General features: G+C 52.0%; 1 protein-coding gene across 1 annotated transcript; it reads right to left on the bottom strand.

Annotated features, from left to right (window-relative positions):
* Nucleotides 1-10,989: 10,989 nt before the first annotated feature.
* Nucleotides 10,990-14,746, bottom strand: ZFP36L1 (ZFP36 ring finger protein like 1). Its single transcript, XM_075502952.1, has 2 exons — nt 14,416-14,746; nt 10,990-13,509 (listed from the first exon to the last, which is right to left on the bottom strand). The coding sequence occupies exons 1-2, from the start codon at nt 14,470-14,472 to the stop codon at nt 12,559-12,561; spliced, it is 1,008 nt and encodes a 335-aa protein (XP_075359067.1). The 5' UTR covers nt 14,473-14,746; the 3' UTR covers nt 10,990-12,558.
* Between the last annotated feature and the right edge of the window lie 13,175 nt (nt 14,747-27,921).

Here is a 27,921-nt window from a genome sequence, read left to right as displayed (position 1 = left end):
ACGCTCTCAAAGCTGCAGAAAGCTGTGAAGCAGACTTTTTCCACTTGCTGAGGACAAAAACCTCCTCTGCTTGCTGCATTCATTTGCTAAATAGCATGATAGCCTGTGAGAAACATTCTGAAAAAGTTGTTTGGGCTTGATTTTTATATTCCTCTTCCTCTAGCAAAGTGCCTGCAAGTTCAGTACAAACAGATCAACACAGTCAAGCACAGCTTGTAGCCGAGCTACATACTTCAGCCTTTGCTCTGAACTACTGAGGTTTTGGATGATGTCAGTCTGGTCTCCCGAGGGCTGCTGTTGTCATCAGATAGTGAGGTCGATAAGGCACATGTTATGATGAGGCATGCTGTTGGGTTTAACCATAGTACCGTGCATGAAGTAGCCAAGAAAGCGGTGCATTTCCTGGTACAGTGCCTTGATAAGGCTCTCGCTGCTTCATAGGTATTTCCACCACACTGTCCTCTATGTTCAGCATGCAACAGATTGCTGACAACCTGAAAAGCCAAACAGTGCCAGGGTTCAAAAATCCAGTTCCTCTATCAAAAACATGTTTTTTACGGACTTTTTGTTTCTTTTCCTGATCTCAATTTTGCCTTTTTTTTTTTTTCATTTTATTTAACCTTTTACAAAGCGGGTAAAAACAGTACCCAAAACAGCTGTTCAGAGCTGGACAAAGTACAGTCAGTGTGGAGCAGGATTCTTCCCGGTCCCTCATCTAGCACTCCCCCACTGGATTTGGGAAGCACCTGAAACCTAGCACAGCCTGCGAGCTAGGGGCCCTTGGCTGGATTTGAAGGCTCCAGCCCCCACCAGCCCTTGTTTCCATGCTGCTCAGATGCTCAGTCCTGAATTGCGGTTTCTTCCTCTCTTCCTGGTTTACTTTATATTGAATATTATGATTTGTTTTACTAGCAGACCAAATGATAACAGTTCAGGACCAGTTCTGTGTGTCAGAGAGCACTGAAAAGGAGTTTGTACATTGCCTTTACCTGGAGCTGGACTGGATTTTACTTTTCTTAGCATTCATGTTTCTTGTTTACTTTTTGTATTTCACTTAGATGGAGCAGGGGAACAGGCTGGATCCCTGGTCACCCTTCACTGCCAGCCGTGGGAAAGAGTCACGGCAGTCCTAATCCTACCAGTGGGACCACACAGAACAGATGTGCAAAAATTGAAGTAATCCACACTTCTGCCAGCTCTGGCCTTTTCACAGTTAATCTCTATGTACCGGAAAAAGGGGAATGATGTACTTTTTCAAAATCCTAATTATACGAATTATCATCTTGAGCCCCACTGTCTACCAGGTTTTAACGAAGAAAGAGCCCGTTTCACTACCTAAATAAATCCTCTAGGACCCTGTGGGGAAGTATAGTGCCTGTGTGTTAATGTGGTAGCAAAATCCTGACCTGGCAAAGGCATGATCTGTGCTGTCTGTAAGAGCCATACAAGCCCACGGCCTTAGCAGTGAGGAGGAGAGGTCGGGTAGGACGGTACTTACAGCAATGCAAGGGCGTTGGGGTTTTTTCCATCCCCCAAAGGAGATGAACTCAGCATACCCTTTGAACTTCTTCAGGCCTTTTAGAAAGTAACTCATTACGAGCTTTTTAGCACGTGAAGGATATGAGGTCCTAGCCCTGCAAAGCACAAGGGAGGCAAAGGCGGAGGAGGGCACCTCGCAGGAGCAGAGCTCCTCATTTCAGCAGGCTGGAGGAGCTTGATGGGCTTCCAGCTTGTCTCCTGACATGGTCCCGCCAGTCTCTGACTCTTAGTAGAGCTGGCAACCTACAGGGCCAGGAGACAAGTGGCTTGTCTACACATTGGGGGAAATTTAAATCCTTTGGTCTAGCCAGAGGGAGAGACGGCACACATCCCACTGCTCCGTCTCTCCCCGCAGGAAGGTGCAGGCAGAGGTGCCCCCAGACAGTGAGCAGCGTGTTACAGCCCTCGACTCAGGGAGTGGGTGCTAAGCACAGTGGGTGGAGAGCAGGGCTGCAGGCAGGAGGAGGAAGCACAACTAGGAAGCGAAACAAGCATCTGATCCTCGTTTGCCAGCAGTCTGCTCCTGCTGCATGCTGTTTAGGCTAGCCTCAGCGAACGGGCAGCATTTGCTCTGCCCCAGCTGCCCCTCGCTGCTTCCACTTCCAGAGCCCCCTTGGTGGCAGGATGGCCACGGCGGGCTGCAAGCTCTTTTCTGCTGGAGGCAGCGACAAGCGCAGTGGGGGCAAAGGGCCTTTTCTCTCCCATGTGAAGCCAGCGGCTTCCTGCTGAGGGCCGGCTCCATGCAGCCCCTGCGCCCGGCCCTCTTCTGCCCGCAGCGGCACTGCCTGCTCCAGAGCTCAAACCCAGTCCGGACAGGCTGCTGCCTGTCGCACCTTTTGAAGCCCATCTTGTGTTCGCTGTTGCCCGCAGTGCTACAGAGAAAGCACCGAGTGGGCTTTGTATCCAAACCAAAAACGCCATCTCACACCCTCTGACTTCTCCCACTTACACCTCATGCCCTCCTCCGCTCACTTTCCTGGGGTGCTCAAGGCTTAATTGCTTGTGGGACACAGGGTTATGGTCTTATCAGCCCAAGTGGTTTTGATTGCTAATCATGTTACTTGTGATGACATAGTCATACATTGAATAAGAAAAAATTAGTGGAAGAGGAGATAAAGGTGACCTAGTAAGCATGCTGTGGGTCAACCATCTTTTTACACCAATTTTGATAAGGCCTCTTATAAAGATTGTTGGAGGAAATAAATAGCATGACCCAAAGGGCTAAGCTTTTTATGGACAATAAACCAGTGACATGATAGGAAACAGCGTTACAGGTTGCCCCTCCCTCTTGGAGTCAGGAGTAAGAAGGATCCAAGAATCTGTACCATCCCGTCCAACACGCTGACAGAAATAAAGTGCAGGTACCATTGCTGGAAAAGTGTCTATCTGATATTGCTGGTTGTCCAGCTCATCTACTCCTTATGGGTATTTAGATTCATAGTTTCTGTTTTTAGCAACTAAAATGAGATTTTATTGGTTTTTTTTTTTTCTTTGGATACATTAGGCATCTAATCTGTCCTCTTTCTTTACCACAGTTGGAAACCAGATTCTCATTGCTGAAATCCTAACACAGGTCAAGAGTGATTCATAAAACCAGCCAGCCTGCCTTTCAGCTGCCAGATAAGACAGATGTTAGAGAAAATATTTTACTTGCAGCACACCCAGAGGTGATCCAACATCCCTGAAAGAGGATCATCACTGCTTTGTCAAGGAGCCTCCTTTTCAGGGCAGAACTTGACTCTAAAATATTAGTGACGTGGTGGCCACCGGTGAGGGACGCTGGACGATTTAGTTGATTTAAATAACTTGACAGAGTTATTCAGAACGGTGAAGCAGCACACAGTGAAAGGCTTGCTGTACTTTTCTATACTGACCAACACTAGGAAACCAGGCAAGCCAGCTGCTGATGCAAAAGGGAGATGAACATTTCTGATGAACAAGAAGGGACTGTTTCTTTTCCCACTGCATGTTGGCCCATTGGAAATGAGCTGATCAGGGAGGTCACAGGGCCAAACTCTACAGCTGAATTTTTTTAAGGCTGGGTAATTTTATGACCACTGTTAAGTGCTGTATTTTATGTAAACCAAGATAATGATAAGTGGAAACAAATCAACTCATGTTTCAAAGCTTATGTTCCCCAGGGACAGGGATGAGCGTCTCTCCTTCAGGAAGGAAAACCAAAGGGCAGGAGCACGGCTTCCTCTGAGCGCACGGGAGGGGGCCCCGGGCTCCTCCAGCCTGACAGCGGGGCGACCACCCAAGCATCCTGGGTGCTGTGGAGCACAGTGCTATTACCAGAGCTAGATATTCTGCATATTCATACATGCAACCCAGTGGGGATAAAGTCCCAAGAACCAAGCACCCACCGCCGTCAGGCTGTGTGAGGGAAGCCAGGACGTCCCACAGTAACAGAGCAGTGCCCTGGTTGGCAGCACAATGCTGTGGCAAGAGGTCGAGGTCTGTATCCCGTTGTACTCCTGACAGAACCAATGTAATCTGATATAGCGCTTTTCTCCTGTCCTCATCGCAGATTAGGCCAGGAAGGTTGAATTTGCCTCCACAAGAACCAGAGGCAGGACAGCATCAGTGAGAGCAGAACCAGGCTGAAAATGAAACTCCAGGGTGGGTTTAGGACATCCAATTTTTGAGCAGGCATGGGAAGAGAGGAGTGGAAAGGTTTGGAAAAGCAGATCCCGTGGGAACAGGCTGGGGAAGAGCGCAGCTGGCAGAAAAGCTGAAAGGCGAAACCACACGTGCTGTTCTGCAGGGACTTCACCTGGAAGTTAGGCTCCAGTCTCGTTAACCAAAGGGGATGGGACACGAAGTTAATGGCCACAAACTCCTGTAGGAGACATTCAGGTTAGGTATTAGGCTGCATATAGAGAGGTTAAAATAGCCTAAGCGTTGAAACTCCCTGACCAGGGAATGCTGTGGACGCATCGGCGCTGGAGACGTTCAAGGCTATTGCTAGACAACTCTCTGTGCCTGAGAGGTGGTTTGGGGATAATGAGATCAGTTCTGTCATAGTTAAGAGTGAAGGTCTGGATGACTCACTAGAAGTCCCTGCCAACCTGGATGATACACTGATAACCCCACGGGCCGCCTGTCTCTGGCCTCCATCACGAGACTGCTGGCCTCCCCCAGCTGCCTGCCCTCAAGTTCTTAGAAACTGTGCACTTTTGAAACAAAATTTTCAAATGTTTCGAAAACATCTCCAGTTCTCTTTTCATCCACATTGAAAATGTTTTTCTGGTCAGAAAAGTGCCGGAAGAAGGAAAATATCTTGGTCAGCAGATTCAGTCTATGAATCCAAAGCCACATTACCCAAACTTAGAGGAAAATGATTTTCTGGAGCCTCCCCTAGCTCTTTTGGCTGGGCACCCTCAAGAGGGGGTGAATTAGGTTTGTTCTCGGCTTTTCAATCCCATGATAAATTTGTAAGTCTAATCATGGGGAAAATGTGCTTATTTGTAAACATGGCACAGAAGATCTGAGGCCGAGAGAAAACAAACAGGGAGCCTCTTTGCGCATTTTCAGCGCTGTTCCTTTTCCAAGCAAAAGTGCACCTTTTACGCTCTGATGTTTGCCTTGAACAAAACCTGTCCTCATTTCTTGTGACTGCAACTTCTTAGTAAACCAGGACTTTGCTAGTGCCCAAAAGCCGCGGCAGCATCTCCAGAGCTGTGAAACGCAGAATATTCTCTCCATGTAGCTGTGATGAAGGTAAATCACGATGGCTCCCACAGAAGACTGCTCAAGAAATCTCTTTATAGCAAACACAGCAAGAGCTTCAAGAAATAACTTCACTGGCGTTTGTTCCATATTGCTTAATATCTCCTTAGGGGCCGTGGCTACCATCCCAAACAACATTTCTATGGCTTGCGTGGCTACATCCTTTTCCTGTGAATCAACGTTGGCATCTGCTCATCCAGAGTATTCAGGAGAAATATTTGCTGTTGCCTGGAGACTAAGACAGGAGAAAAAGTATCAGGAGTCCTAAATTATTTTTGCAGCTCTTTCTCTGATACTGTGCCACTGCCAGATAATCCCCTTCACTTAGCAGTTGTATATCTAACGGGGTTTTAAAACCTGTGGAATAGGTACAGTTATATTTGCCAAGTGCCCAAAAATACCTGTAAAGTCCTTCCAGGCCCATGCGTGAAAGGCATCATGTAGAAGTACAAAGTGCGTCTACTACATAGGCCAAGCAGGCTCCATCCGTCGTTGTCAGCATCGTCATCACTTGCACCTTCTGTCCTCTCTGGGACGGAGATAAACCCTGCAGAGACAAAACGACTCCACTGAAAAACGTCCAACGGGTTCATTTGCCAACCGGTGTTGTGGTAGCACCAGAGGTACTGCAAAGATACCATACCTATGGCTTTGCCTCCGCCCAGCCGGTGTGGAAGGACTTTAAATACACAGAGAAATGCTGAACCCTCAAATGTTTCCACCGACCCCAGTTGTTAAAACTTTTCACATCACACCGACAACTGCTCACATATGTGGGGGATGAGGAAACTTCCTTCCACCCAGAGGTGCAAGAAAACTCTGGAGCCGGCAGTCACGTGCTCCACACAGCCTTACAACCCGCAGGATCCTGCATGGAAAAATTTCACTTCCATGTGTTGACTAAGTTAATGTGGTGGGGATAGTGGGCGGACATAAAATGAAACTATGAAAAGAGATTAATTTGCAGCTGGAGCCCAGGCAGGGAGAACTCCGGTCCTCTGTTTGCTCAGAAAACGGCAGCTTTGACCAAAACCCGGTCAAAAAGAAGAGGTTCAGGCAGTGGTAGTAAAAAAAAAAAAAAAAAAAAAAAAAGGTGGAAAAAAAGCAGCAAAAGTTAAGCAAAGCCTCTCTGGAAATTAAGATGTGGAATTCAAAACATTTGCAGTATAATAAACCCAGGCGAGCCCATAAAGCTGCACCAGCCAAAAGGAGCTCTGTTCTGCCTACGAGGAAGGGCGAAGCGGCATCGCGCCTGGCAGCAGCCGCCCCGCAGCCCCGCTTCCTCCCCGCCTCATTGCAGAGCTGTCTTGCTCGCTGCCCTCGGCTATGTTTAACGCGGCGTCTGTTTCCACTCTAACCCCTTCAGTTTGGAGGGGGAGGATATAAATCAGCTGCGGAGCTGCCCACAGGGCTTAGTCACAGCAGGTATTGGTTCAGGGTGTCTTAGAGGAACTTTTTTTTTTCTTTTCGCTGGAAGTATTCTAGGGAATAAGCATCGGCTTTGTGAGGAACAGGCGTTGCTTAACAGGCCACAGAGTCTCCAAACAAAGGACATTTTACATCACCGCGCAGAATCATCTTCTAACATTTGGGGCTGAACTCAGCCTCGAGCGCGAGGGCTGTTCCACGAGTTCCCAGCAGACGCTTGCAGCGTCCCCGCTGAGCCAGTCTCGCCGTCCCTCCTGGCGTTCCCAGCCCCAGAGAGACCCTCTGCGATGGGTGTCACCCCTTCCTCCCAGCTGAACTCCTTCCCAGCCCTAGTTTTGCTGTTTTCCTCCTGTTTGTGGCTGGTTCATACTCCGCAAACTGCTTCTGCTATGGGCTCCTCCTGACCCCTCTTCTGTGGGGCCCAGGTAAGGAAGGCACCATTCTTCACTCTTAATCTTTTTTGCCTGTTTCCACTTCTCTCACCACACTTTTGCCTGTCACCAGAGCACCTGGTCACTCATCACACCACCTCCCCACAGCAGAACTGCCTCCCCGGCCCCGCTGCGAGGTACAGGACCACACGTCTTGATGTTTGCCCGTTGTTACGTAGGGCATGAGGAGCCTCCCTCAAGCACAAGCCCCTCGCTCCCTCCCAGGCAGGTATTGGGGCTGTGCTTTTGTGTCAGTGCCGCCTCTGGACACGTCTGCGGCCTCCAGCCCCCACAGCACCTCCGGCACTGAAGCCAGGAGCCTCTTTGCTCACACAGTGACGGCTGCGCCTTCTCCCAAAGCCTCTGTCTCCAGACTCAAGCACATGCTAGCTTTCCCCAACGCGGGCCACACAAATTGCAGCAATTAGCAAGTGTAAAGGGCATGCTGTGGTTTTTGCATATATTACTGCATCTTAATACTCATTCATATCCTTGGGCATAGTCACCAGATAGTATCCAGCAGGCTGCATTATCCAGACCTTCCCCTCAATGCCGCTGCGCCTGAGCTCCGCAGGAGAGACCCAGTTCATTAGCCTTCATGCATCCAAACACCGCTAGTTAAGAAGTCTTCAGACCCGAGACAGCATGGCTTCTCTCTCACCCTTGCTATCCCCATGCTGTGTGGACTTGATCTCTAGCTCTTGCCTTGCTCCCCATCTCTAACTGACCCATCATTTCCTGACACCTCCCCTCTGCTGTGCAAGGCCTGGCAGAGCCCGGTCTTCCCTACGTGATTTGCAACAGCAGTTCCAAGGCCCATTCTCACACCATTGCCCTCCCTGTGCAGGAGCCGTACAGACTGAAAATTTGAGCCAGCTTGTAACAGTCCTCCAGGCATATTTCTACTGTGGTCCACTTCTCCAAGTTCTTTCCCTCTCTGCCTCCCAATTTCATGACTATGCTGCTGAGGCAAATTCTGTCAGGACCAGGAACTTGGAGCATTTCAGGGTTCTTTTCAAATGGTATTTTTGTTACCTGCAATCTGGCACACCATGCCTATGTAACAACTGACGCTAAACAAAGGTTGGCCAAAACTAGATAGTAAAGTTCTCAACTGCCTTTAAAAACAACAACAAAGACAATAACAAAGAAACCGTTTGCAACCCTCACCTACAGAGAAGTTTGGGAAATGAGGCGGCCTCTGTTTCTACAGCCCCAGATTGCAGAACTGAAGATGTTTTGGTACAAAAGCCGCATCTAGCCCATAGCAAGGGAGTAGCCAGTACAGGCGCTGGGACACCTACAGCTGTGGTACGAATTAGGAAGGAGGGAGGCAGCTACTGGAGTGGGATTGGAGCCACCTGGAGCTCTGCAGATCAAAGTCATCACGTTACTCCTTACCAAGAGGCAACTGGCACAGCTAGCCATACACGCTGGCTGTAATTTCCAAAGACAGCTAGACATGTTGAAGGTGGATAGCACTAGAGTCGCCGGACTTCGAAGCCAAAAAATAAGTGACAGCTAATGCCTGCAGCCCAGAGGCATGGACCCAGTTTTCTTACAAGGAGCCCACAGCAAGCATCCATGACTATAACAAAAAGTATGTGAGGAGCAGCAAGAGCCACCATAGGTGCCCCCTGCCCCACAGTAAGAGCTGTAAGTGCAACCTGTGAAGTGCACCAAGGCACACTCTGCCACGCCATCTTACATGGGACAACAGGTATCTTGTCCTTGTGGGTGCTTCTCTCCGCCCTGGCACACCAGGCATGTCAGGAGCAACGGCACGGTGCACAGGCCAGCCCTTTCCTGGCCACTCTGGTAGTCCCGTGCACTAAATCAATGAACCAGAGCATGGAGAAGCCCTCAAGTCAGAGCAATGTGTGTCTCAAAACCATCATGCCAGGAAAGGCTATTTACCTTTCTGAGCTTTGGCTAGGCTATTACCAACCATGGCGAACTGCTAGGGGACACGGATGCTAACCCTAACGAGAAACAGCATGGACAACTCATCCATGGTAAATCCAAGGAAGGAGGAGTCCCTCCAGACTAGTTGCTGCCATATGCCCAAGCTGCAATGAATGCTAACAGTAGCGGATCAGGCAAATCCCTGCATTGCTGGAGGCTCTTGCGTGCTCTCTCTCTCTCTTACAAACTATTACAGAAAGTAAACTGCTGCTGCTGCCTGTTCTGCTCTTCTCTATCCCCTGCATGACCTAGCTCAAGGTTAGTTTCAAAAAGCAAACCACTGAGTGATAGAGCATTTATCATTAATAAACTCACAGGAGAAAAACGGTGCTGACTTCCCAGAACCAGTGCACTAGAAGGACAAGGGAAGTACACAACTTCTGGGAGCGAAGACCTACTTTTAGCACAGCTTCCCAGTTGTTTGTCATACCAATAGCACCGTGCAACTAATACAGCTATTTTCTTCATCAATTATTAACTGGGCAAAGACTATTTGTTTGAAGAGCTGCACAGAAAGTCCAGAGAGGAAGTGAGCAGTTTCAAGCTCCACATGCACGCCCTGCGATAGGCTTGGGATCCTCTCCAGATCAGATATGCCTCACTCTTCAGGGGCCAACAGCTTGACTTCCAGCAGTGGGGAAGGAGGCAGGCCTGGGTGCTTGCTGCAGCTGGGCACTGGTCTTCTAGGCAGAAGCCTCTCTCTCAGGTGGGTCCCATCGCCTTTGTGCCCAGGGGCAAGGCTGCGGTCAGCAGAAGGTATCTGAAGGCTGTTGAGCAGTACCAGGGCTGCGCCCGAGGCTCTTCTCTCAGGGATCAGCACGCAGACCGCACCGCGTGCTAGTTACGTCAGCATCTGCCAAGCAAACTCCCCATACGGCTTTTGCACTGTTCATGGGAACCAGCTTCTACCAGCCATGCTCCTCTTCCACCATCTTTCCTCTACCTCACCTTTATTGCCAGACCACACAAGAAAGCGTGTTGCACAAAGCCATCAGCAGGGAAGGTACGTCGGTGTAAGCCTTGAGGTATCCTGTAGCTTTTGTTTGGCAGGAACTTTTTCAACATGAAGTAGGAAATGTCTCTCCTGAACACTGAGGCATGTCAAGACAGCTGAAAGATCAGTGGTTCGGCAGCAATATTCCACCCCCAATTTGGAAGAGAGCTGGAACAGTTTCAGATGAAGAGCGCCAAGCTTACTCCAGAGGAGAGCTCAAAGGTGAAAACACAAGACTTACACCATGAGCAGCACTGGCAAAGAAGTGTCCCTAAACAAAACCCCTGACTTCAGAAGTTTCTGGGATTGCTGACTGATATTTCAAGGGGTATGAGGGCTTGAATGCGACAGCAGGGCAATCTGCATGTACACCAAGACTTTGCTGGGGATCCATGTTCCTCTCCCACGCAAAACACCAAACAGCTGCTCTGCCAAAGCAGACAAGTACCACTAACAAGCCAGGCCTGAGATTTGGGAAATCTGTACCACTTTAACAGCCCACTTTAGCCTCACTCAAAACATGCATAGGCCTCCTTGAGGGCAAAGAAGCTGTGCAGGAACACAGGGCACATAGGGAACAAAAGCCAATCCAAGGTTTAAGCTACACTGGTAAGAAAGAAGTTTGCAGGAACAGACCAAGCGACTCAAGATGGGAGAACTCCGCAAGAGACAGAGAGGGTGAGAGGCCACCGGGGTAGGTCACATCAGGTATTTGCTGCCATTTATCTGTGCACCCACGCGCTTGCAGGGCTGACCCACTGAATCAGTGAGGAATGATGGAGGGATGCCTGAGCACACGGTGAGCACCTCAAGGGTCAAGAGGAGGGAAGTATCTGCATTTGAGTGGTTGTCTAAAACTAGCCCCTCGATTTTTGCAAGTAAAACCAGCTCCACTGTCAGTTTCTTGAAAAAACTTGGGGTTTATTGATTCAAACTGCAAACAGTCGTTACAAAAGATTCTCTTTTAAATAAACTCACACAAAGAGGAAAAAAAAGCAATGTAGTGAACAGTAACGGGAAAAAAAAATTACATTCATTATTCTCTTTGTGCCAGTCCCATTCACCTTGGCAAGGAAAACTCCAAACTTGGAATACAGAAACGCAAAGACAAACTGTATTTGGAATGTCTTCAGATAGGCACTTTGAGCCCAAGGCTTTTCTCCTTGAAGAATCTATACAAAAAGAGGAAGAAAAAGGTCTTCCTTCCACGCTGTCTTGCAACAGAGCTCAGGTATGTACATTCTAAAGCCCAGGTAGGCAAGACCCAGGGGAGGGGAAGAGGAGAAGAGGAAAGGCAAAGAAGCACATTAACTCAATTTGCAGTCCAACACAAAAAAAAAAAGGGGGGGAAATTCTAAAATAAATAATCCAAACACAGTTTTTGCATTTTTTTAAATTAATTTTTCATTTTTTAAAATAAAATAACCAAAAAAGTGTAAAGTTACAAAAAATGTCATTGTAGTATAATATATTAAACTGTGGGGAAAAAAGGAAAAAAGACACTTCACAATCTTAAGATTAATATGGAAGATCATAATTTAAACATAAAAGAATATATTCTATGGATTCATCATCCCGATAAATATGAACAAAATTAACAAAAAAGCATAGGTTTCGGCAATAAATACGTTTTGATAAGTTAAATAAGCTTTTTTTATATTGTTGTGCAGTGACAAGCAAAATTTGCCCTCCAATTTCTGAAAAGTTATACAAAATTAAAAACCCGGAAAAAAAATAATAAAAAGCTTGGCGTGAGTGCTCTAAGATAGGTCTAAAGTACTCTAGAGCAAAACCATTAAAGCTATGTCTACTGGAACTTTGTTTACACGAACTTGTGTGTGTGTGGAATGACTTCTGTCAGCCCCACCCCCTCTATTTCTTTATTTGTTTTAAGATGTCACATGAATACACGGGGAACTTTTAGCACCAAAATCAAGTCTCTCATAGTCCATCTGGTTTTTGTTTTGTTTTCTTCCTCCCAGTCGAAGTCCCACTCATGTTACAATCTTTGTCTGTTCTCAGCTTTTCTTCCCGCAGACCTGAGCAGATCCAGGCAAGATTAGTCTTTAAGGGGAGGGGAGAAAGAGGACTGGATGTTAACGCTTGCCCACATGCCTGCAGCCTAGCGGAAACTGGCCAGCCGGGAAGGGGCTGGGAGAGGGCGATGCAGTACATGGCCAGTGGAGGGAGCTGGATCCGGACATTTCCTGCACATCTGGAAGTGCACAAGAGCTGCTGGTGCCCTCTGCAGCTGGAGAGGTAATACAGTCACAGTGAAAGTGTTAAAGGCACTAATTTTGTAAACGTTATTGCTTTTCATCGTAATTTGGCACTTAAGGTTTAAGCCAGTGGGTCTACGGCAGGCAGGTGGACATGTTAACATCCAGCTCAGACTACTGGGGACAGGGTGGGGGGAGTTCAGCTTAACATCGTAATAGAGGTGGGGGGGGAGCAAGAGGAAACCCCAGATTAGTCGTCGGAGATGGAGAGTCTGCTGAAGATGGGAAGACGTCTTGAGGTGTCCAGGATAGGGGAATCTGAGCCGCTGTGGCTGCTGCTGGAGCTGCTCAGATAGCCCTCCTGGTCAGAGAGGGAGTCCTGAGGACTGGGCGGCGAGTCAAACATGTTGGGGGACTCGGACATGGGCCTGAACAAGAAGGTGGTGGTGGAGCTCCCGCTGGGCACCTGCACCCCCATGCTGGGGGCAAAGAGACTGACCAGCTCCTGGCTGGAGAAGGTGAAGGGGTTGCTGGCGCAGTCAGGCAAGGTGGGGGAGCCCAGCAGGTCGTCCGCACTCAGCATGGGCGGCGGGGTGATGGAAGTGGGGCTGTCCAGCAGCCCGCTGGCAGCAGTGCTGGGGAAGCCGGCGAAGCTGAAGCTGTGCTGCAGGCGGGGTCTGTCAGTGACGGCGGGCTCCCGGCTCCCCGCCACGGCACGGCGCTCCTCCGCGTTGTGGATGAAGTGGCAGCGCGGCCCGTAGGGGCAGAAGCCGATGGTGTGGAAAGTGCGGCAGAGCTCGGTCTTGTACTTGGGGTGGCGGGTGAGGCTCCGCAGCTCGTGGATGCCGTGAGCGAACTGGCACTTGTCGCCGTACTTGCAGGCGCCGTTCTCCTCGAAGGGGCGGCACAGCTCTGTCTTGTAGCGGCTGGAGTTGACCTGTCCCCCAGGCTGCTTCTGCTGCAGCAGGCGCTCGCCGCCCTCGGAGAAGGAGCGGTCCCGGAAGCGGCTTTCCCGGGGGCCCAGCATGGGAGCCGGCTCCCCTTTCAGGCTGCTGAGGAGCTGGTTCTGGTGAAACTTGGAGTTGGGCAGGGTGACAGAGTGCCTCCTAGGGAAACCCCCGCCGGCCGGGGTGCCCACCGCCTTCCTGTCCAGCAGGCACCCGCCGACACCCGAGGGGCTGTAATTCAACATCTTGTTGCTCTGCGGGGAGAAAGCAAGGGCCGGTCACTGCCACCGCCTCCTCCGGCGTCCCCACGCAGCCCCGGGGGCCTCCCGCGGCACGGCACGGCACAGCGCGGCGCCCCGCCGCCTCCCGCCTGCGAGCAGGGCGGCCCGGGGAGCGGCGGCCGCCCTGCCCCGACGGGCCCCCCTCCGCAGCAACAGCGGCTTCAGCCCCTTTCGCCGCTCCACCCGAGGGCCCCGGGCCGCTCCTCCCCGTCCCCCCGCGCAGCCGTCGCGGAGGGAAGTAACGAAGCGAGCCAAGCGCCAGACGCGGGGGAGCCGCTGGCTGCATCCGAAAAAACTCCGAGGCCGGAGCCCTTTTCTGGGAAAGCCCCCCGGGGGACAGCGGCGAGCGGGAAGGGCAGCGCGCAGCGCTGGCGCCCGCTCCACCGCTCCCCCCGCAGCGCGGCGGCGGCTCCCGCCCAGCCCCCGCCGCCCCGCTTCCCCCTCCACGGGGCTGGGCGAGGGGCGGCCGAGCCCCGCGGGAAGGGAGCCCGCCCGCCCTCCCGCCCGGCCCCGCGGCGGCAGCAGCGCCGCCGCCCGCCGCGCCGCGCCCGGGCGTGTTGCAGCGCGGCGGCCCCGGGGGCAGGGGAAGGGTCCGGCCCCCCCCCCCCCCCGCCGCCTGGCGCCGCGGCTCAGCCCGCCGGGAGCGCGGGGTGGTGCCCCGCGTCCTCCCCTCCTCCGGAGCGGCCGAGGCGGGAAGAGCGGGCGGCGGTGGCGGGGGACCCCGCGCCCCGGGACGGGACGGCCGCGCTCGGCCCCCGCCCTGCGCCCTCCGGCCCCGGCGCCAGACTCGCTCCCGACCAGAAAACGAGGAGCCGAAAAACCCAAACACGGAGCCCCAGAAGCGGAAGAGCCGCGAGGCCGGAGGAGCAGCCCCCTTACCTTGCATAAAACTTCGCTCAGGTCGAAGATGGTGGGCGACACCAGGGCTGTGGACATCTTCGGCGAGCGAGGGGGGAAGCGGGTGGGGCAGCGGCACACAGACACGAGGAGTCCCGGCGTGGGTCAGGCACAGCCTCCAGCGCCCCGGCTCGCAGCCGCCCCCCGCCGCTACCGCCGCTGCTGATGCCGCCGCTGCTGACGCCGCCACCAGCCCACCCGGCTGCCGCGCCCGCTCGCCGCTTCCAGCGGGCTCGGGGAAGGCTCAACTTATAAAGTTTCGGACTTACCCCGGGAGGAGGAGCCGGCGGCGGGAGGAAGGGGAGGAGGAGGAGGAGGGCAGGGTGATTGACACCGCGACTGAATCACCCGGGCGGGCAGGCCCAGAAAAACTTTCGGGAGGAAGAAGGGGGGGAGGGACGGGCGGGGGAAGGGAAAAAAAAAAAAAAAGAAAGAAAGGGGGGAAAAAAAAGGCGGCCCGCGGCCGGGGGTGCCTGCCCTCCCCCGCTGCGGAGGAGGCGGTTGTGCGGGCTGCCGCGCGCCTCTGCGCGCCCGTGTGCGCGCCTCTGCGAGCGCGTGTGCGCGCGTGTAGCGCGGGGCCCGGCGCGGGGCGGGCGCGCTCACCCCTGCTTGCGCGCGGCGGGGGCCGCGTGCGGGGCCGGGCCGGAGCGGGAGCGCGAGCGGGAGCGGGAGCAGGGCCCGGGCCCGCCCCGCAGCTCCCCGGTGCGCCGTTCCGCCGCGCCGCTGCAGCCCCGGTGCAATGAAAGCCCCGGGCGCCTGTGAGCCCTCCAGGCAGGGGCGGCCGGGCGGCAGCCGAGCCCTGCGCCGGGTTTCACAACTCGCAGGACTCGGCTGCGGCTGCGGCTGCGGCCAGCTGGGCCCGTCCACTCTGATTTAAATGGATTGGGCCCATCTCGGCGCGGCCGCTCGCTCTCGCGTTTTTGCAGGGTGACTGTCTCTGTGTTGATTCACATCGCCCCCCGCCCCCAGCCTTGCTCCTTTTTTCCAATTTTTATTGAAACCTGGCAGGCTCTGCGAGGGGAAATAGCTCACATCCACATTAATTTAAATTGTTAAAGTATGGGTTTGCCCTTTAAAAGGGTGTTTGATAAATTCTGCCTTTTCTCCCCGTATAGTCCTCTTCCAGTGCCCAGAACTCGAAATTGTAAAACTGAAAAAAAAAAAAAAGTCTCTGAGCAAATAATCTGTTCCAGATTTTAGTAGGCAAAGTATGATTCATACTGATATCGATATGGCGGGGAGGAGGGGGGAGGACGGCGGCAGTTTCTGTGTTAAAAAAAAAAAAAGCAAAACACTTCAAGGCTTGGGTGCCTCAGCGTGAAACCTGCTGCCCCTAAACCTTTAGCCCCGGCTGAGGCAAGGCTCGCCCTAACTATAACTTTAGTGGGTGTTTCATCTAGGGCCGAGCGACGGCATCTGGGCCCTCTCCCCCGCGCAGGCGGGCGAGGGGGGGGCCCTGCCCCGCCGCCACAGACTTTTCCTCCTGCCCTGTGCTCCGGCTTGGCTGGGAGAAAAGAACCCCCTGCCTTGGGCAGCACAACGCCCACCCGAGCGGCCATCGCACAGAAAACTTCAAACAAATGATCCACTTCCTCTGCTGTTTGCTTTAGAGTCGCAGGATCTGGACTTTGGGCTGGCGGCTGATCTTTTTCCCCTCCTTCAGTCTTCAAGAACGGCCAAAACAACCAACCGAGAGAAACGCCCACAGGCTCCGGCTATTCCAGATTTCTTTTTTTTTTAATATTATTATTATTTACTTAAGGAGAGCAATCAGGTTCCTCGAATTTCCTTCTCTTTCTAGTTTCTTTTTTTTTCCTTGCCTTGGCCAGAAGTGAGGAGTAACCGGGGGAGAGACCAGCCTATTCTTTTCTGCAGTTGTTTACTCATTCTGTAGATGGTGCTTGTTCCCAGGGCTCTGAGCCTCTCTATAATTAAACCCATTTTAATTGTTAGGTTAGAAACGTCATTTCGGGGACTTTCCAAGAGTTGCCGAGAAAGCCAGCCGAGATAACTATTTCACTACTGAGTCGTTCCCAGCCCGGTTTTCGCCCCGGTTCCTCCCCGTCGGCGGCCACGGCACGAAGCTGAGCGGAGGGCTCAGTGCGGGAGAGCAGGGAGCCCAGGGCCGGCAGCCGCACCGCCAGCGCAGCCGCCTGCCCCTGCCGCTTTTTGCATTATTCACTTGCCCCGTGTGCATTTGTTTTGGAAACTTGGGGTTTAAGGTTGCACACTTCCACGGATCGAGCGGCGAAGGCTGAAGCCGAGAAGGAATTTTCTTCCAGTGATTTAGCTTGGCAAACCCCGACGCCATGGTGGTCTGCTTTGCATTGGCTGCGCACATGCTCAGATCAGGAATTTAGCTGCTCACCCCACCTCGTGGCTAAAAGTCAGAGCCCTCCGGGCCAGAGGGGGAATTTGTGTGGGCATGAATTCACACCGAGCAGAGGAATGAAAAAATCGGAGCCTTGCACCTCCTGCCAGAGCCATGCCAGAACTTTGATAGATGCAAATGAATAAAGATAGATAGGTAAACGAGTAAATGAAAGTCAATTATTAAAGAAGATTTCTGAAAAAGTGAATGAATGCAGTGCCATGCTCACTAGCCTTCTTATGTGGGTGAATCCATCCAGGCCCAGCACATTCCAGTTGGGATACTACAGCTGGGCCCGGGAAGCAGGAATAGATGTCCAGGACTTCCAGAGCCCTTCCCAAATCTGTCCTCAGCGCAGGAGCAGCTTCTGGAGCATTCTCGTTCCCTGGTTCTGATGCAAGCAGGTGCTAAACTTGTCTCAAAATACAGAGGGAAAAGAGTCTTCATCAGACCTGTGCACACATTTAACGGAGGAATTAAGAACTGCTTTCCCGAATGAGAGCTGAAACAGGCCAGAATGGCCAGAAAACAGGGAAGAAGCAGGGGGCAGCGAATTAAATGATAAAGGCAGGAGGCTTAAAGGAGCAGTTTTTCCGATTGTGTGCATGTATAAAACTGTGGGCTCGTTGGCACATGATGCTGTGGAGGTCAAAAGTATAAATGGGGTCAAAAAAGCAATTCGACAAATTTATGGAGGAAAAGTCCCTGGAGCTTTACTAAAGGCAAAGGCAGACCTCCACAGCACATTGCTGGACAATGCTCAGCAAAAGTATCACTCTCTCATTCCCCTGTTTTTCCCCCTAAACATTGGCTGCTCTTGGAGGTAAGAGGAAGGCCACAACAGACCATTCATCTGACCCAGTTCAGTTATTTTTACATAGTTAGGGTCTACTTTTATGCTTTATACTCTGCCTAACCCTGATGGGCTTGGAGGTGCACCTCGCAAACTTGGGATTAGCTGTGCAACGTCAGATTGTTTGGGCCAGGCAGGAGGAGGTCAGCCCTGGGAAGTACAAGTCAGCACTATCTCGTCCCTGAGCCGCTGGGCACGGTTTCACACGCTGGCCTCTGCTAAAGGCTGGAGAACAGCCTCGTGGGGTGGCTGCACTCCTTGCCCAGTTTAACTCCCTGTCAGGGTAATAAGAGGTTACTCTGAGCAGTGAGTATAAACTGAATCCAAGTGCCAGCTTTGCCACAAATATATTTGGTGATGTTACAGCTCCCGTAGCAACAGAAGAAGATTGCTATCTTAAGACACCTCCACTTATCTTCACCTGGAGCCGTTCGGCAATAGGAAGCCTGCAGGTCTGCTTGCGTCAGAATTACTGAGCAAGAACGTGAGTGTAAAAAAGCCTGAATTGTTGAAAGCAAGGCGGGGGGGGTGGTGGTGGTGGTTTGGTTTGTTCCCCCTCCGACCACCCAGTTCCCAAAGTTGCAAGCTAGGAAAGGGAAGTGCTTTCATCGCGAGCAGGCTTTCCCTTGTGAGTTTCGGATGAGTTAGGCATTTCGCTCCCCCGATCCCATGGGAATCTTCAGGTAAATAGACGTGTCTTTTCTGCAGCAGTGCTCCGATGTACGGAGGCTGGGGACGGAGGAAGGACAAACCGCCTGCCTTTATTTCTGCTGGGGGTGTAAAATGAGCCGAAGCTTTCTGCAGTCGCTCTTCTATTCATATCTTTTGGGTCTGGTGCTATTTTTGTTGGCTGTGCCCCTGGAGGTGGAGGTGTGGAAGTGCCTTTCTGCTGGTCTCCGCAAGCGGGTGTAGATGTTTCCTCTGCTCCAGGCACCTCCTCAGACGCTGTGGCCTTTCGGGGGAGTAGGCGGATGTCAGCATGGCCATTCCCCGCCTGTCCCTAACTTTTTAATCCTTCCTTTTATTTTGGCCTCGCGCTCCTTCCATGGAACATCTCTGGGTAGCCACTGGGAGGTGTGAATGGCTCGGGATGGAAACCACAGCTTGTAGGTGCGCCCTCTGCCAGGCTTTTCTGGCACCCGAGAAAGCCCGGCCTCTGCCTGCTCCCAAGCGAACGGGACATTACCAGCTGCTCGGTGAGAAAACAAATTCGCAGAGATACAGGAAAGTGTGTTAAGGTGGTGGGAAGCAGCGGGAGTGAGATTCCTGGCAGCTCGGGTATGTAAACATTCATAAAATAGAGAGTGTGTGCATGTGTGTACTTTGTGGTGACAGGAAACCCAAGAAGCTGCTCCATTATTTTTGCTGGAATTGGTAGCAACGGTGCCAGACAAATATTACAAGCCCTTAATCCTCCTGACTTTACACCTGTGAATGACCTGAAGACCATCCAAGGCGATCTAAATTACGGGACATCTTTATTAATTAGTAACGGGGCTTGGGATCTGATTTGCTTGTTCATAAAGAGGGTTTTCTGTTTCTGAGTAGCTCAGATGCTGGGCCACCTCTGGGGCAAGTGAGGGGAAGGGCAGACAGGAGGTGGAGGTAGTGTGTGGCCTCTTCTGAAAGTGTCACATGGATGTGACTAGCCTGCCACAAATTTAGCACTGGTGGCACTGACAAGGTAGTGCAGTGGAAAAAGCAGAGGTGTCCTTTTAGCAGACGCAGGGTAAGGAAATTGGCTGAACTTAATGGATGTAAGTTATAATTTCCAGTGGAAATACTAATGCAATTAATATGTTTCCACATAGCAGGACAGCAAGCCCGTTAGCACGGGCTAGTGTTTAGCTGTTTGTCACGGCTGCTCAGGCGGCTGGCCCAGCCACGTCCCAGGGTCCGTCCAGCTGCACCCAGACACAAGCAGCCTGTGCTGGGGGTGGGAGCAGGGTTGAGGCACAAACCAGTGTGGAAAATAATAGGTTTGAGGGGCTGGAGGAAAGGAGCATCACCAGGACCAGCTGCTGCATGGCTGTGGAAAGTGAAGTTACCTGAAGAGGAACCTCTGCCCCTGGCCGGGGTGCGGGGTCACTGCACCCTGGCTCCCTGGCAGGGCACCCACCAGCCTGCCCGGGGTCTGCGCACCCTGTCCGGACACAGGGCACAGGGCTGGAAAGCCCAGCAGCCCCCTCCCACAGCACCGCAGGCCTCCCTGCCGCCCACTTGCTGCTGGCACCCACTGCCTCCTGCATAGAAAACTCCCTCTTCTTATTGGGGTTTGCCCATTCTCAGTGAAGTTGCAAACCCTTTAGGGCAAGGAGCAAGTCTCGTCTGATCTCTCCTCCATGAGCAAGCTGCAACTGTGTGGAGCTGGAGAAGGGATTTCCATCCTGCCGGTGCGGTAAGGGGAGCTGAGAAAGCACCCCAGCCTGGCCACAGCAAGGTGAGGGATGGAGCAAGAGATGTTTCGCACCACCAGTGCAGGAGAGCCGTGAAGCAGCTGTCGGGGAGACCAGTGTGCCATCCCGCTGCGGGTCCCCGGAGCAGCACCCCGTCCCCCTCCCTGCGGGGAGCCCACCCGCGTGGGACAGCCTGCGCAGCCGGGTGCCGGCACCCTCTTTCCTCCGGGTCGGAGCCGGGCACGTGGCAGTCCCGGGGTCCCCAGCATCCCTGGTGGGTCCAAACTCAGGAGCTGATTATGGTGTACAGCAAGGGCACAGCTTCAGAGAGGTACCTTTAACCTGGCCTAGTCTGCACAGAGCCCTGTGCCTGCCAGGGCAGAGAGAAGTCAAATACCTGTCACATAAATGAATTGTTGTTCAGGTTAAGGGAAGTGCCAGAAGCTTTAAAGAGGCTGTTGGCAGTTTCCAGAAAAAAAAGCAAGTGACACCTGCTGCACATCAAACCAGCAATTGCCCTTGTATCGATAGGGTGGTTAGCACATGAAACAGAAGTGATCGGGGACGTGGAAAGGCACAGATCTCAGAAACCAGCACAAATTCCACATTTTTTTCAAATCCTGCTTCCACGGTCCCAAGCCCATACACAGCAGGGCGATAACGCAGCACAGCGATTTCTGTTGGCCTCTGCCTGTTTCCAGCTGGAGCAGCCCCGGCTGCTGATTTATTCAGCAGACGTCAACCGGTGGAATGTTTCCATGATTTTTCCCTCCAAAAGAATGTGCTAGGACTAAATGCTTTCACCTTTCTTTTTTTTAAGGAGAAAGTCTAAAACTACTTGGGAGCCTCTCGGATCGTGGCATTTGCCTGACATGCGATGCTGGTGTCAGAAGGTGCTGCTTGCTGTGCTGGTGGCAGCTCACCTCCAATAGGCCCAGCTATAACCCTCTGAAAAATACCATTTTGGCCCTTCGCGGTGGAACTTGTCATAACCTTGTTTCCAAACACATGGGTTGCACTCCACACATCTTACAGCTCCATGAGATATTTGCATCAGGGAGGAAGCTTGCTTTCCCGCCTATCCCGTCCCATCAAAACACACTTCTAGCACCAGGCAGGATGCCAAGGTCAAGCCTCCTTTTCTTTTTCTTTTTTTCTGTTCCCCCTGCCTGCTCTGAATACATTGTGATATAGACTTCAGTTCCACTATTACATCTTTTCCCACAAGACCGTTGCCTCATTCAGACCACAGCGGGGAACATGCTTTCATCTCTGCCAGCTGGGCATGGCTGGAGCATCCCATGCCCGTAGGAGCTGCGCGGGGAGGACACGGAGGCGAGGCTTTGCAGATTCTCGTGCACGGAGGACGGAGGGGTTTGGTCAGGTCCAAATCTGGGAGAGCATTTCCAGGGAGCCTCTCCCACTGCCTCCTTTGTCAGGCCCATAGGTAGCGAAGGACGTCGATGAGGATGGGATTCCTCTCACCGGATTTTAGGTGCCTAAAAGTTAGGTGTCTAAACCTAATTAGTCGGACAGCCTTCCTGCATAGTCAATGGAGACAAATAGGCACCTCTAGTGTGTGATTCATCTCACCTATCTTGAACATTTATCTTGAGAAGGGCTGACTCACTCAGCAGCCAAGGGCTCGCTTCTCTTCTGTGACTGTAAAGGCAGATCAGCAACTTGCTGAGGATTTGACAACTAAATTTTGGATGTCCCAAGTTAGGCAAGGCGAGTCCTACCCCCAGCTGCAGCAGCGGCTGTGGGAAGCATCATCACTGTGCTCCGGCTTCGGCACCCCCCCGCCGATTTCCCTCAGAGGGTCCTTTACCAGCCCTCCCCAAGCAGGGCTGTCCAAATCACATTATCGGTCCTTATCACATTATCAGACCAAGTTAAATATTTATAAAGCACCTGGGGGCATGGTCCATGTCTTTCTCGTGTTTGTATATTCCCTCAAGGAGCAAAGCCTTTCTCGTGTTTGTATATTCCCTCGAGCAGCGAAGCCCCCGTGCTGGTTGCAACCCTTTGCGGACTGGTGCGATACGGCACCGTGGGTCCCTGCGCCAATCTGCAGGTCTTGACGAAATGCAGTTGGGAACACAAAAAGAGCTCACGGACATTGGGAAATAAGCAGGAGTGAATCATAAGAGTCAGGAGAAGCTACTAACGTGTGGGAAAAAGGCAAATGTGCTACCTCGGCACAAACATATAATAAGGAAGTATGTAATAATAATTATTGTTATTGTAATATGGTCTGGGTGAGCATTTGGGAAAAAGATATCTAATAACCGACAAGCGACGTGGCTCGGTTTGTTTTGATCTGAAATTCAAACAATGGTTGTGTTTATAAGGCAATAATACTCAGGGCACAGAGCACTGGCACCGCACCAACTATGCACTCCCCAAGTCGGGTTTATATAGGTCATGCCAAACAAATAATAGTGTTCTTCAATATAATTACTGATTAATTATGGAGAGAGAATGTAATCGAGTCTGTTTGGTTTTCAGGGAGGCGTTAGATATGGTAAATTCATACATTTGAACTTGGATTGGGAAGGCTTTGTGTGTTCGCCTAGCTCTGCTCCTCCGGGAGTCGGCAGTAAAATTCCCGCTGCAGCCTGCCCCGGCAGCACGGCACCCTGCTGCCTTCAGCAGGCACCCGTGCTCCCGCCGCCCTCCGCAGACTCTCTTAGCACCCTTTGAAACACTTCACAGGTAGATTGGGAAACTAAACTACTGCTAGACCGAGCCCCGGATCCAAATGTGCTGGACCTGGCATTCAGCTCAGGCAATTGGACCCACCCCATCAGCTGCCTTTGATCCCAGGGGCACAGCAGCCCCTCCACTTCTGAGCCTTCTGGTCTGTGCCCTGTTTCTGGACGTGTCTCTTTACGCACGTTATTCCACTGTTATTTCAGGGGAAAGCGGCAAAAGCCAGAGGACAGGATGGCCCGGCAGTGCTCACCAGCTCCCTGGCCCGATGCTCACACTTGGGCACAGGGTAGTTCAATGGGGGTGTCCTCATCCTGGGAAGACATCTGTGGGGTTGGGCAGTGGTGGGGCCATGCTGCCACCCACCATGGTGAGGGGGTGCAACCACCACTTGGGGCATCAAAGGAGAAGAGCAAGGCTCAGCTGGTGTGAGGGAACACCGGGGGGGCTGCTCCAGGGGCTTTTGGATGGCTTTCCCACGTGGCCTTGCCCGGGGTGTGGGGAACTGGCATTTTGGCTGCAGAGCTCTGCTGGGTAGCCCCGCACCAGTCTGAGGTGTTTCCCGCTGGCAGCTGCCCTGTACAGACCCCGCACATGGGAACGGATGATGGTTCCCGCTGCGGCATCCTCAACACCTGGCATAGCTGCCAGTACCGGTGACGGGGCTTTGCTCTGCATGGCACCTGGACCCAAGGGTTTTACCCAGGAAAACACAACGCGTTGTGGCGCAGCCATGGAGTTAGCACCCCTCATCTCCATCACCGGCCCTGCTGCCGCTCCCCACAGTGCAAAGGGCAGACCCCCAGTGTCATCCCTGCCGCCCCGCTCTGGGGAGCAGCTGCATTTTTAAAAAAGACCGGACTGGGCACAGCATGAGGCTTCTAGGAAAACGGGGGCCGTGCCAGCCGCACCGGTGGACCAGCACCCAGTGGAGGGAGCACTGATGGAGCACTGTTTTGCAAAGCTAAATCATGCCCCGCTTGTCAGTTGACTTCTGTGAGCTTCTGAAAAAGCCGATCAGGAACAAGTAGAGACTACAGTAAATACATGTCCTTGTTTCGGCTGGGATAGAGTTAATTTTCTTCCTAGTAGCTGGTATAGTACCATGTTTTGGATTTAGGATGAGAATAATGTTGAGAACACACTGATGTTTTAGTTGTTGCTGAGCAGTGCTTACACTAAGTCAAGAACTTTTCAACTTCTCATACTGCCCTGCCAGCGAGGAGGCTGGGGGTGCACAAGGAGCTGGGAGGGAACACAGCCAAGACAGCTGACCCCAACTGGGCAAGGGGATATTCCACAGCATATGACGCCATGCTGGACAAAAAACCTGGGGGGGAGTTGGTCGGGGGGGTGCGGCCGCTGCTCGGGAACTGGCAGGGCATCGGTCAGCAGGTGGTGAGCAATTGCATTGTGCATCACTTGTATTGTATATTCTTCTATCATTATTATTATTTTCCCTTCCTTTTCTGTCTTATTAAATTGTCTTTATCTCAACCCACAAGTTTTACTTTTCCAATTCTCTCCCCCATCCCAACCGGGGGAAGTGAGCGAACGGCTGTGTGGTGTTTAGCTGCCTGCCGAGTTAAACCACGACAGTCCTTTTTGGCGCCCAATGTGGGGCTTGAAGGGTTGAGATAACGACAGATCTGACCAGAGCGTGTTAAAACAAATTTGTTATAAACATTCATTATATTAGGTTAATAGTTGCTGGTCATAATGTTGATTTATGTGCTCTCAGAGTTGCTGTGCTTGTCCTCAGGGTTGCGTTAGGTAACACCTCACTTGCAGTATATGCTCCCTGTTGTGCTGTTTATCATCTCTGGGGGCTGGATTAAGGTTATCATTTTGCTGTACTTTGTAACACTGGCTTATGATATGATAAAATCGCCGGTCATGAGACTAATCTGGTATTTGTACTCAGCATTGCCATCACCTCCGTACTTTAGGAACCATCTCTCGGAAATTATTAGTAAATACACTCTTTACCTTTTCTCCTCAGAGAGCCAATCTATAGGGGAGACAAAGGGGGGATGCTTTCCCCTGTTCCTTCACCTTCCCCTTCTTCTCCAGGCTAGTTACAACAGCTCTTGAGAATTTTGAATATCCTTGGGATGTTCAAACCAGCATGTTCCTATTGCTGTGTCTCCTGAATGTGTTTCAGGTCTTGTTTAAGGTTAAACAACTATTTAAGAATACCACCCAGAGATCTACCCCAAGCCTGGGTAGTTATGAGTGGCAGGGTGTGTGGGATAGTATGGGCAAGTACCTAGGGCAGTGGGCACCTCCAGTGTTTTGGAACTTCACCCCGAACAAGTGCAGAATCCTGAAAAACTAGTAAAGTATTTGGAAAAAGTATGCTGTCACCCTGGCAGCTCCAGAGAGACACAAATCACTGCAACGTGCTGGGGCCTGGCCCATGCCTGCCGAGCCCTGCTCAATGCTATTCAGAACCCTCAAGGGGAAGAGAAGGTCTCTGGATCTGACGACAAAATGACAGGCACTGCAGCTACTCCAACCCTGGCGACAGGCACTGTGGCTGAACCACAGAACCAGCCCGTGCCGGTATCAGTCGCCCCTATACGCAGGAAGAAATCTTGGATGTGAAAGTCAGCTCGTTTAGTAAGGGAAGAAGCTCCTACTAAGAAGGGGAAGGAGGAAGAAGTCGATGAGGCAGGCTACTCCAAAGTAGGGCCAGAGAAGAGGAGGAGGAAGAGGCAGAACTCATAAAGGAGGCAGTAACCACCTGATCCCTATCCAGCTGTATCCCATACCTGCGAGATATGTGAAAAGATTTCAGCCTTTGTCCAGGCAGGCACACGGTCACCTGGCTGCTCCCATGCTGGGATAACGGGGCCAGTAGCCTGGAATTAGAGGGTAGGGAAGCCAAGCCGATGAGATCCCTTTCTAGGGAAGGGGGTATTGACAAAGTAATTGGAAAAGGGGCACAAGCCCTCAGCCTCTGGAGGTGACTCCTGTCAGGTGTGAAGGAAAGGTGTCCCTTCAAGGAAGAGGTTATATGTCACGCAAGCAAGTGGACCACCATGGAGAGACGTATCCAGTACTTGAGGGAATTAGCCGTGATGGAGGTGTTTTACGATAACCTGGACAACAAGCAGTTACCCAAAGACCCAGATGAAGTCAGGTGCACATGACCCATGTGGCGGAAGTTTGTATGGAGCGCAACCATCGTCATATGCCAACTCATTGGCAGTAATGACCTGGAAAGACGGAGAAGGACAAATGGTGGATGAATTGGCTGGCCAACTCCGGCAATACGAAGAAAGACTCTCTTCCTCCCTATGGGCCTGCATCTCAGCTGTGGAGAAACTGTCCCGGGAGTTCCAGCAATTCAAAGAGGATATGCCCTACTCCCCACCTGTACGGACCAGTATCTCAGCTATTAGGAGTCAGCATTCCTCTGTTCAAGAGAGAGGATATAGAGGGTACACACCACAGGGCACCCTGTGGTTTTACCTGCATGACCACGGAGAGGATGTGAGGAAGCGGGATGGAAAATCTACCTCGACCCTAGAGGCACGGGTATGTGAGTTACAAGGAAAAACAATCACACAAAGGGGATCTTCCAGGAAAATTGCTGCTCCAGTTTCCAGTGAGCAGTTCCTCAGACAGAGCAGAAGAGCTGATCCTACTTCCGATTTTAATGAAGGGACTTCTGATTCGCATTTACAAGAAGTGGGTAACAAACACTATGACCAGGACTAGAGGGTCCCTGCCTCCAGCCAGGTGGAGGAAGGGGACAACCAGGTTTACTGGACTGTGTGGATTCGATGGCCTGGCACATCAGACCCACAGGAGTATAAGGCTCTAGTAGATGCCGGTGCACAGTGTACCCTGATGCCATCAAGCTGTAAAGGGGCAGAACCCATCTGTGTTTCTGGAGTGACAGGGGGATCCCAACAGCTGACTGTATTGGAGGCCAAAGTGAGCCTAACCGGGAATGAGTGGCAGAAGCACCCCACTGTGACTGGCCCGGAGGCTCCGTGCATCCTTGGCATAGACTGCCTCAGGAGAGGGTATTTCAAGGACCCAAAAGGGTACCGGTGGGCTTTTGGTATAGCTGCCTTGGAGATGGAGGAAATTAACAGCTGTCCACCTTGCCCGCTCTCTCAAAGGACCCTGTTGTGGGGTTGCTGAGGGTCAAAGAACAACGGGTGCCGATCACCACCACGACGGTGCACCGGCGGCAATATCGCACCAACCGAGACTCCCTGATTCCCATCCATAAACTGATTCATCGACTGGAGAGCCAAGGAGTGATCAGTAAGACTTGCTCACCCTTTAACAGGCCCATACAGCCAGTGTGAAAGTCTAATGGACAGTGGAGACTAACAGTAGGCTATCGTGGCCTGAATGAAGTCACGCCGCCGCTGAGTGCTGCCGTGCCGGACGTGCTAGAACTTCAATACGAACTGGAGTCAAAGGCAGCCAAGTGGTATGCCACAACTGATACCGCTAATGCATTTTTCTCAATCCCTTTGGCAGCAGAGCGCAGGCCACAGTTTGCTTTCACTTGGAGGAATGTCCAGTACACCTGGAATCGATTGCCCCAGGGGTGGAAACACAGCCCCAGCATTTGCCATGGACTGATCCAGCCAGCACTGGAACAGAGCGAGGCTCCAGAACACCTGCAATATATTGATGACGTCGTGTGGGGAAACACAGCAGCAGAAGTTTTTGAGAAAGGGAAGAAAATAGTCCGAACCCTTCTGGAAGCCGGTTTTGCCATAAAAAAAAGTAAGGTCAAGGGACCTGCACAGGAGATCCAGTTTTTAGGAATAAAATGGCAAGATGGGCGTCGCCAGATCCCAATGCATGTGATCAACAAAATAACAACTATACCTCCACCAACTAGCAAAAAGGAAACACAAGCTTTCTTAGACATTGTGGATTTTTGGAGAATGCATATTCCAAATTACAGTCTGATTGTAAGCCCTTTCTATCAAGTGACCCGGAAGAAAAACAATTTCAAACGGGCCCCTGAACAACGACAAGCCTTTGAATAAATTAAACAGGAGATAGCTCATGCCGCAGCTCTTGGGTCAGTCCGGGCAGGACAAGATGTTTAGAATGTGCTCTACACCGCAGCGGGGGAGAATGGCCCTACCTGGAGCCTCTGGCAGAAAGCACCA

This window comes from Mycteria americana, chromosome 5 (assembly GCF_035582795.1).
Source record: "Mycteria americana isolate JAX WOST 10 ecotype Jacksonville Zoo and Gardens chromosome 5, USCA_MyAme_1.0, whole genome shotgun sequence".
NCBI classification, from domain to species: Eukaryota; Metazoa; Chordata; class Aves; order Ciconiiformes; family Ciconiidae; genus Mycteria; species Mycteria americana.
This window is presented reverse-complemented; position numbering and strand designations above follow the sequence as displayed.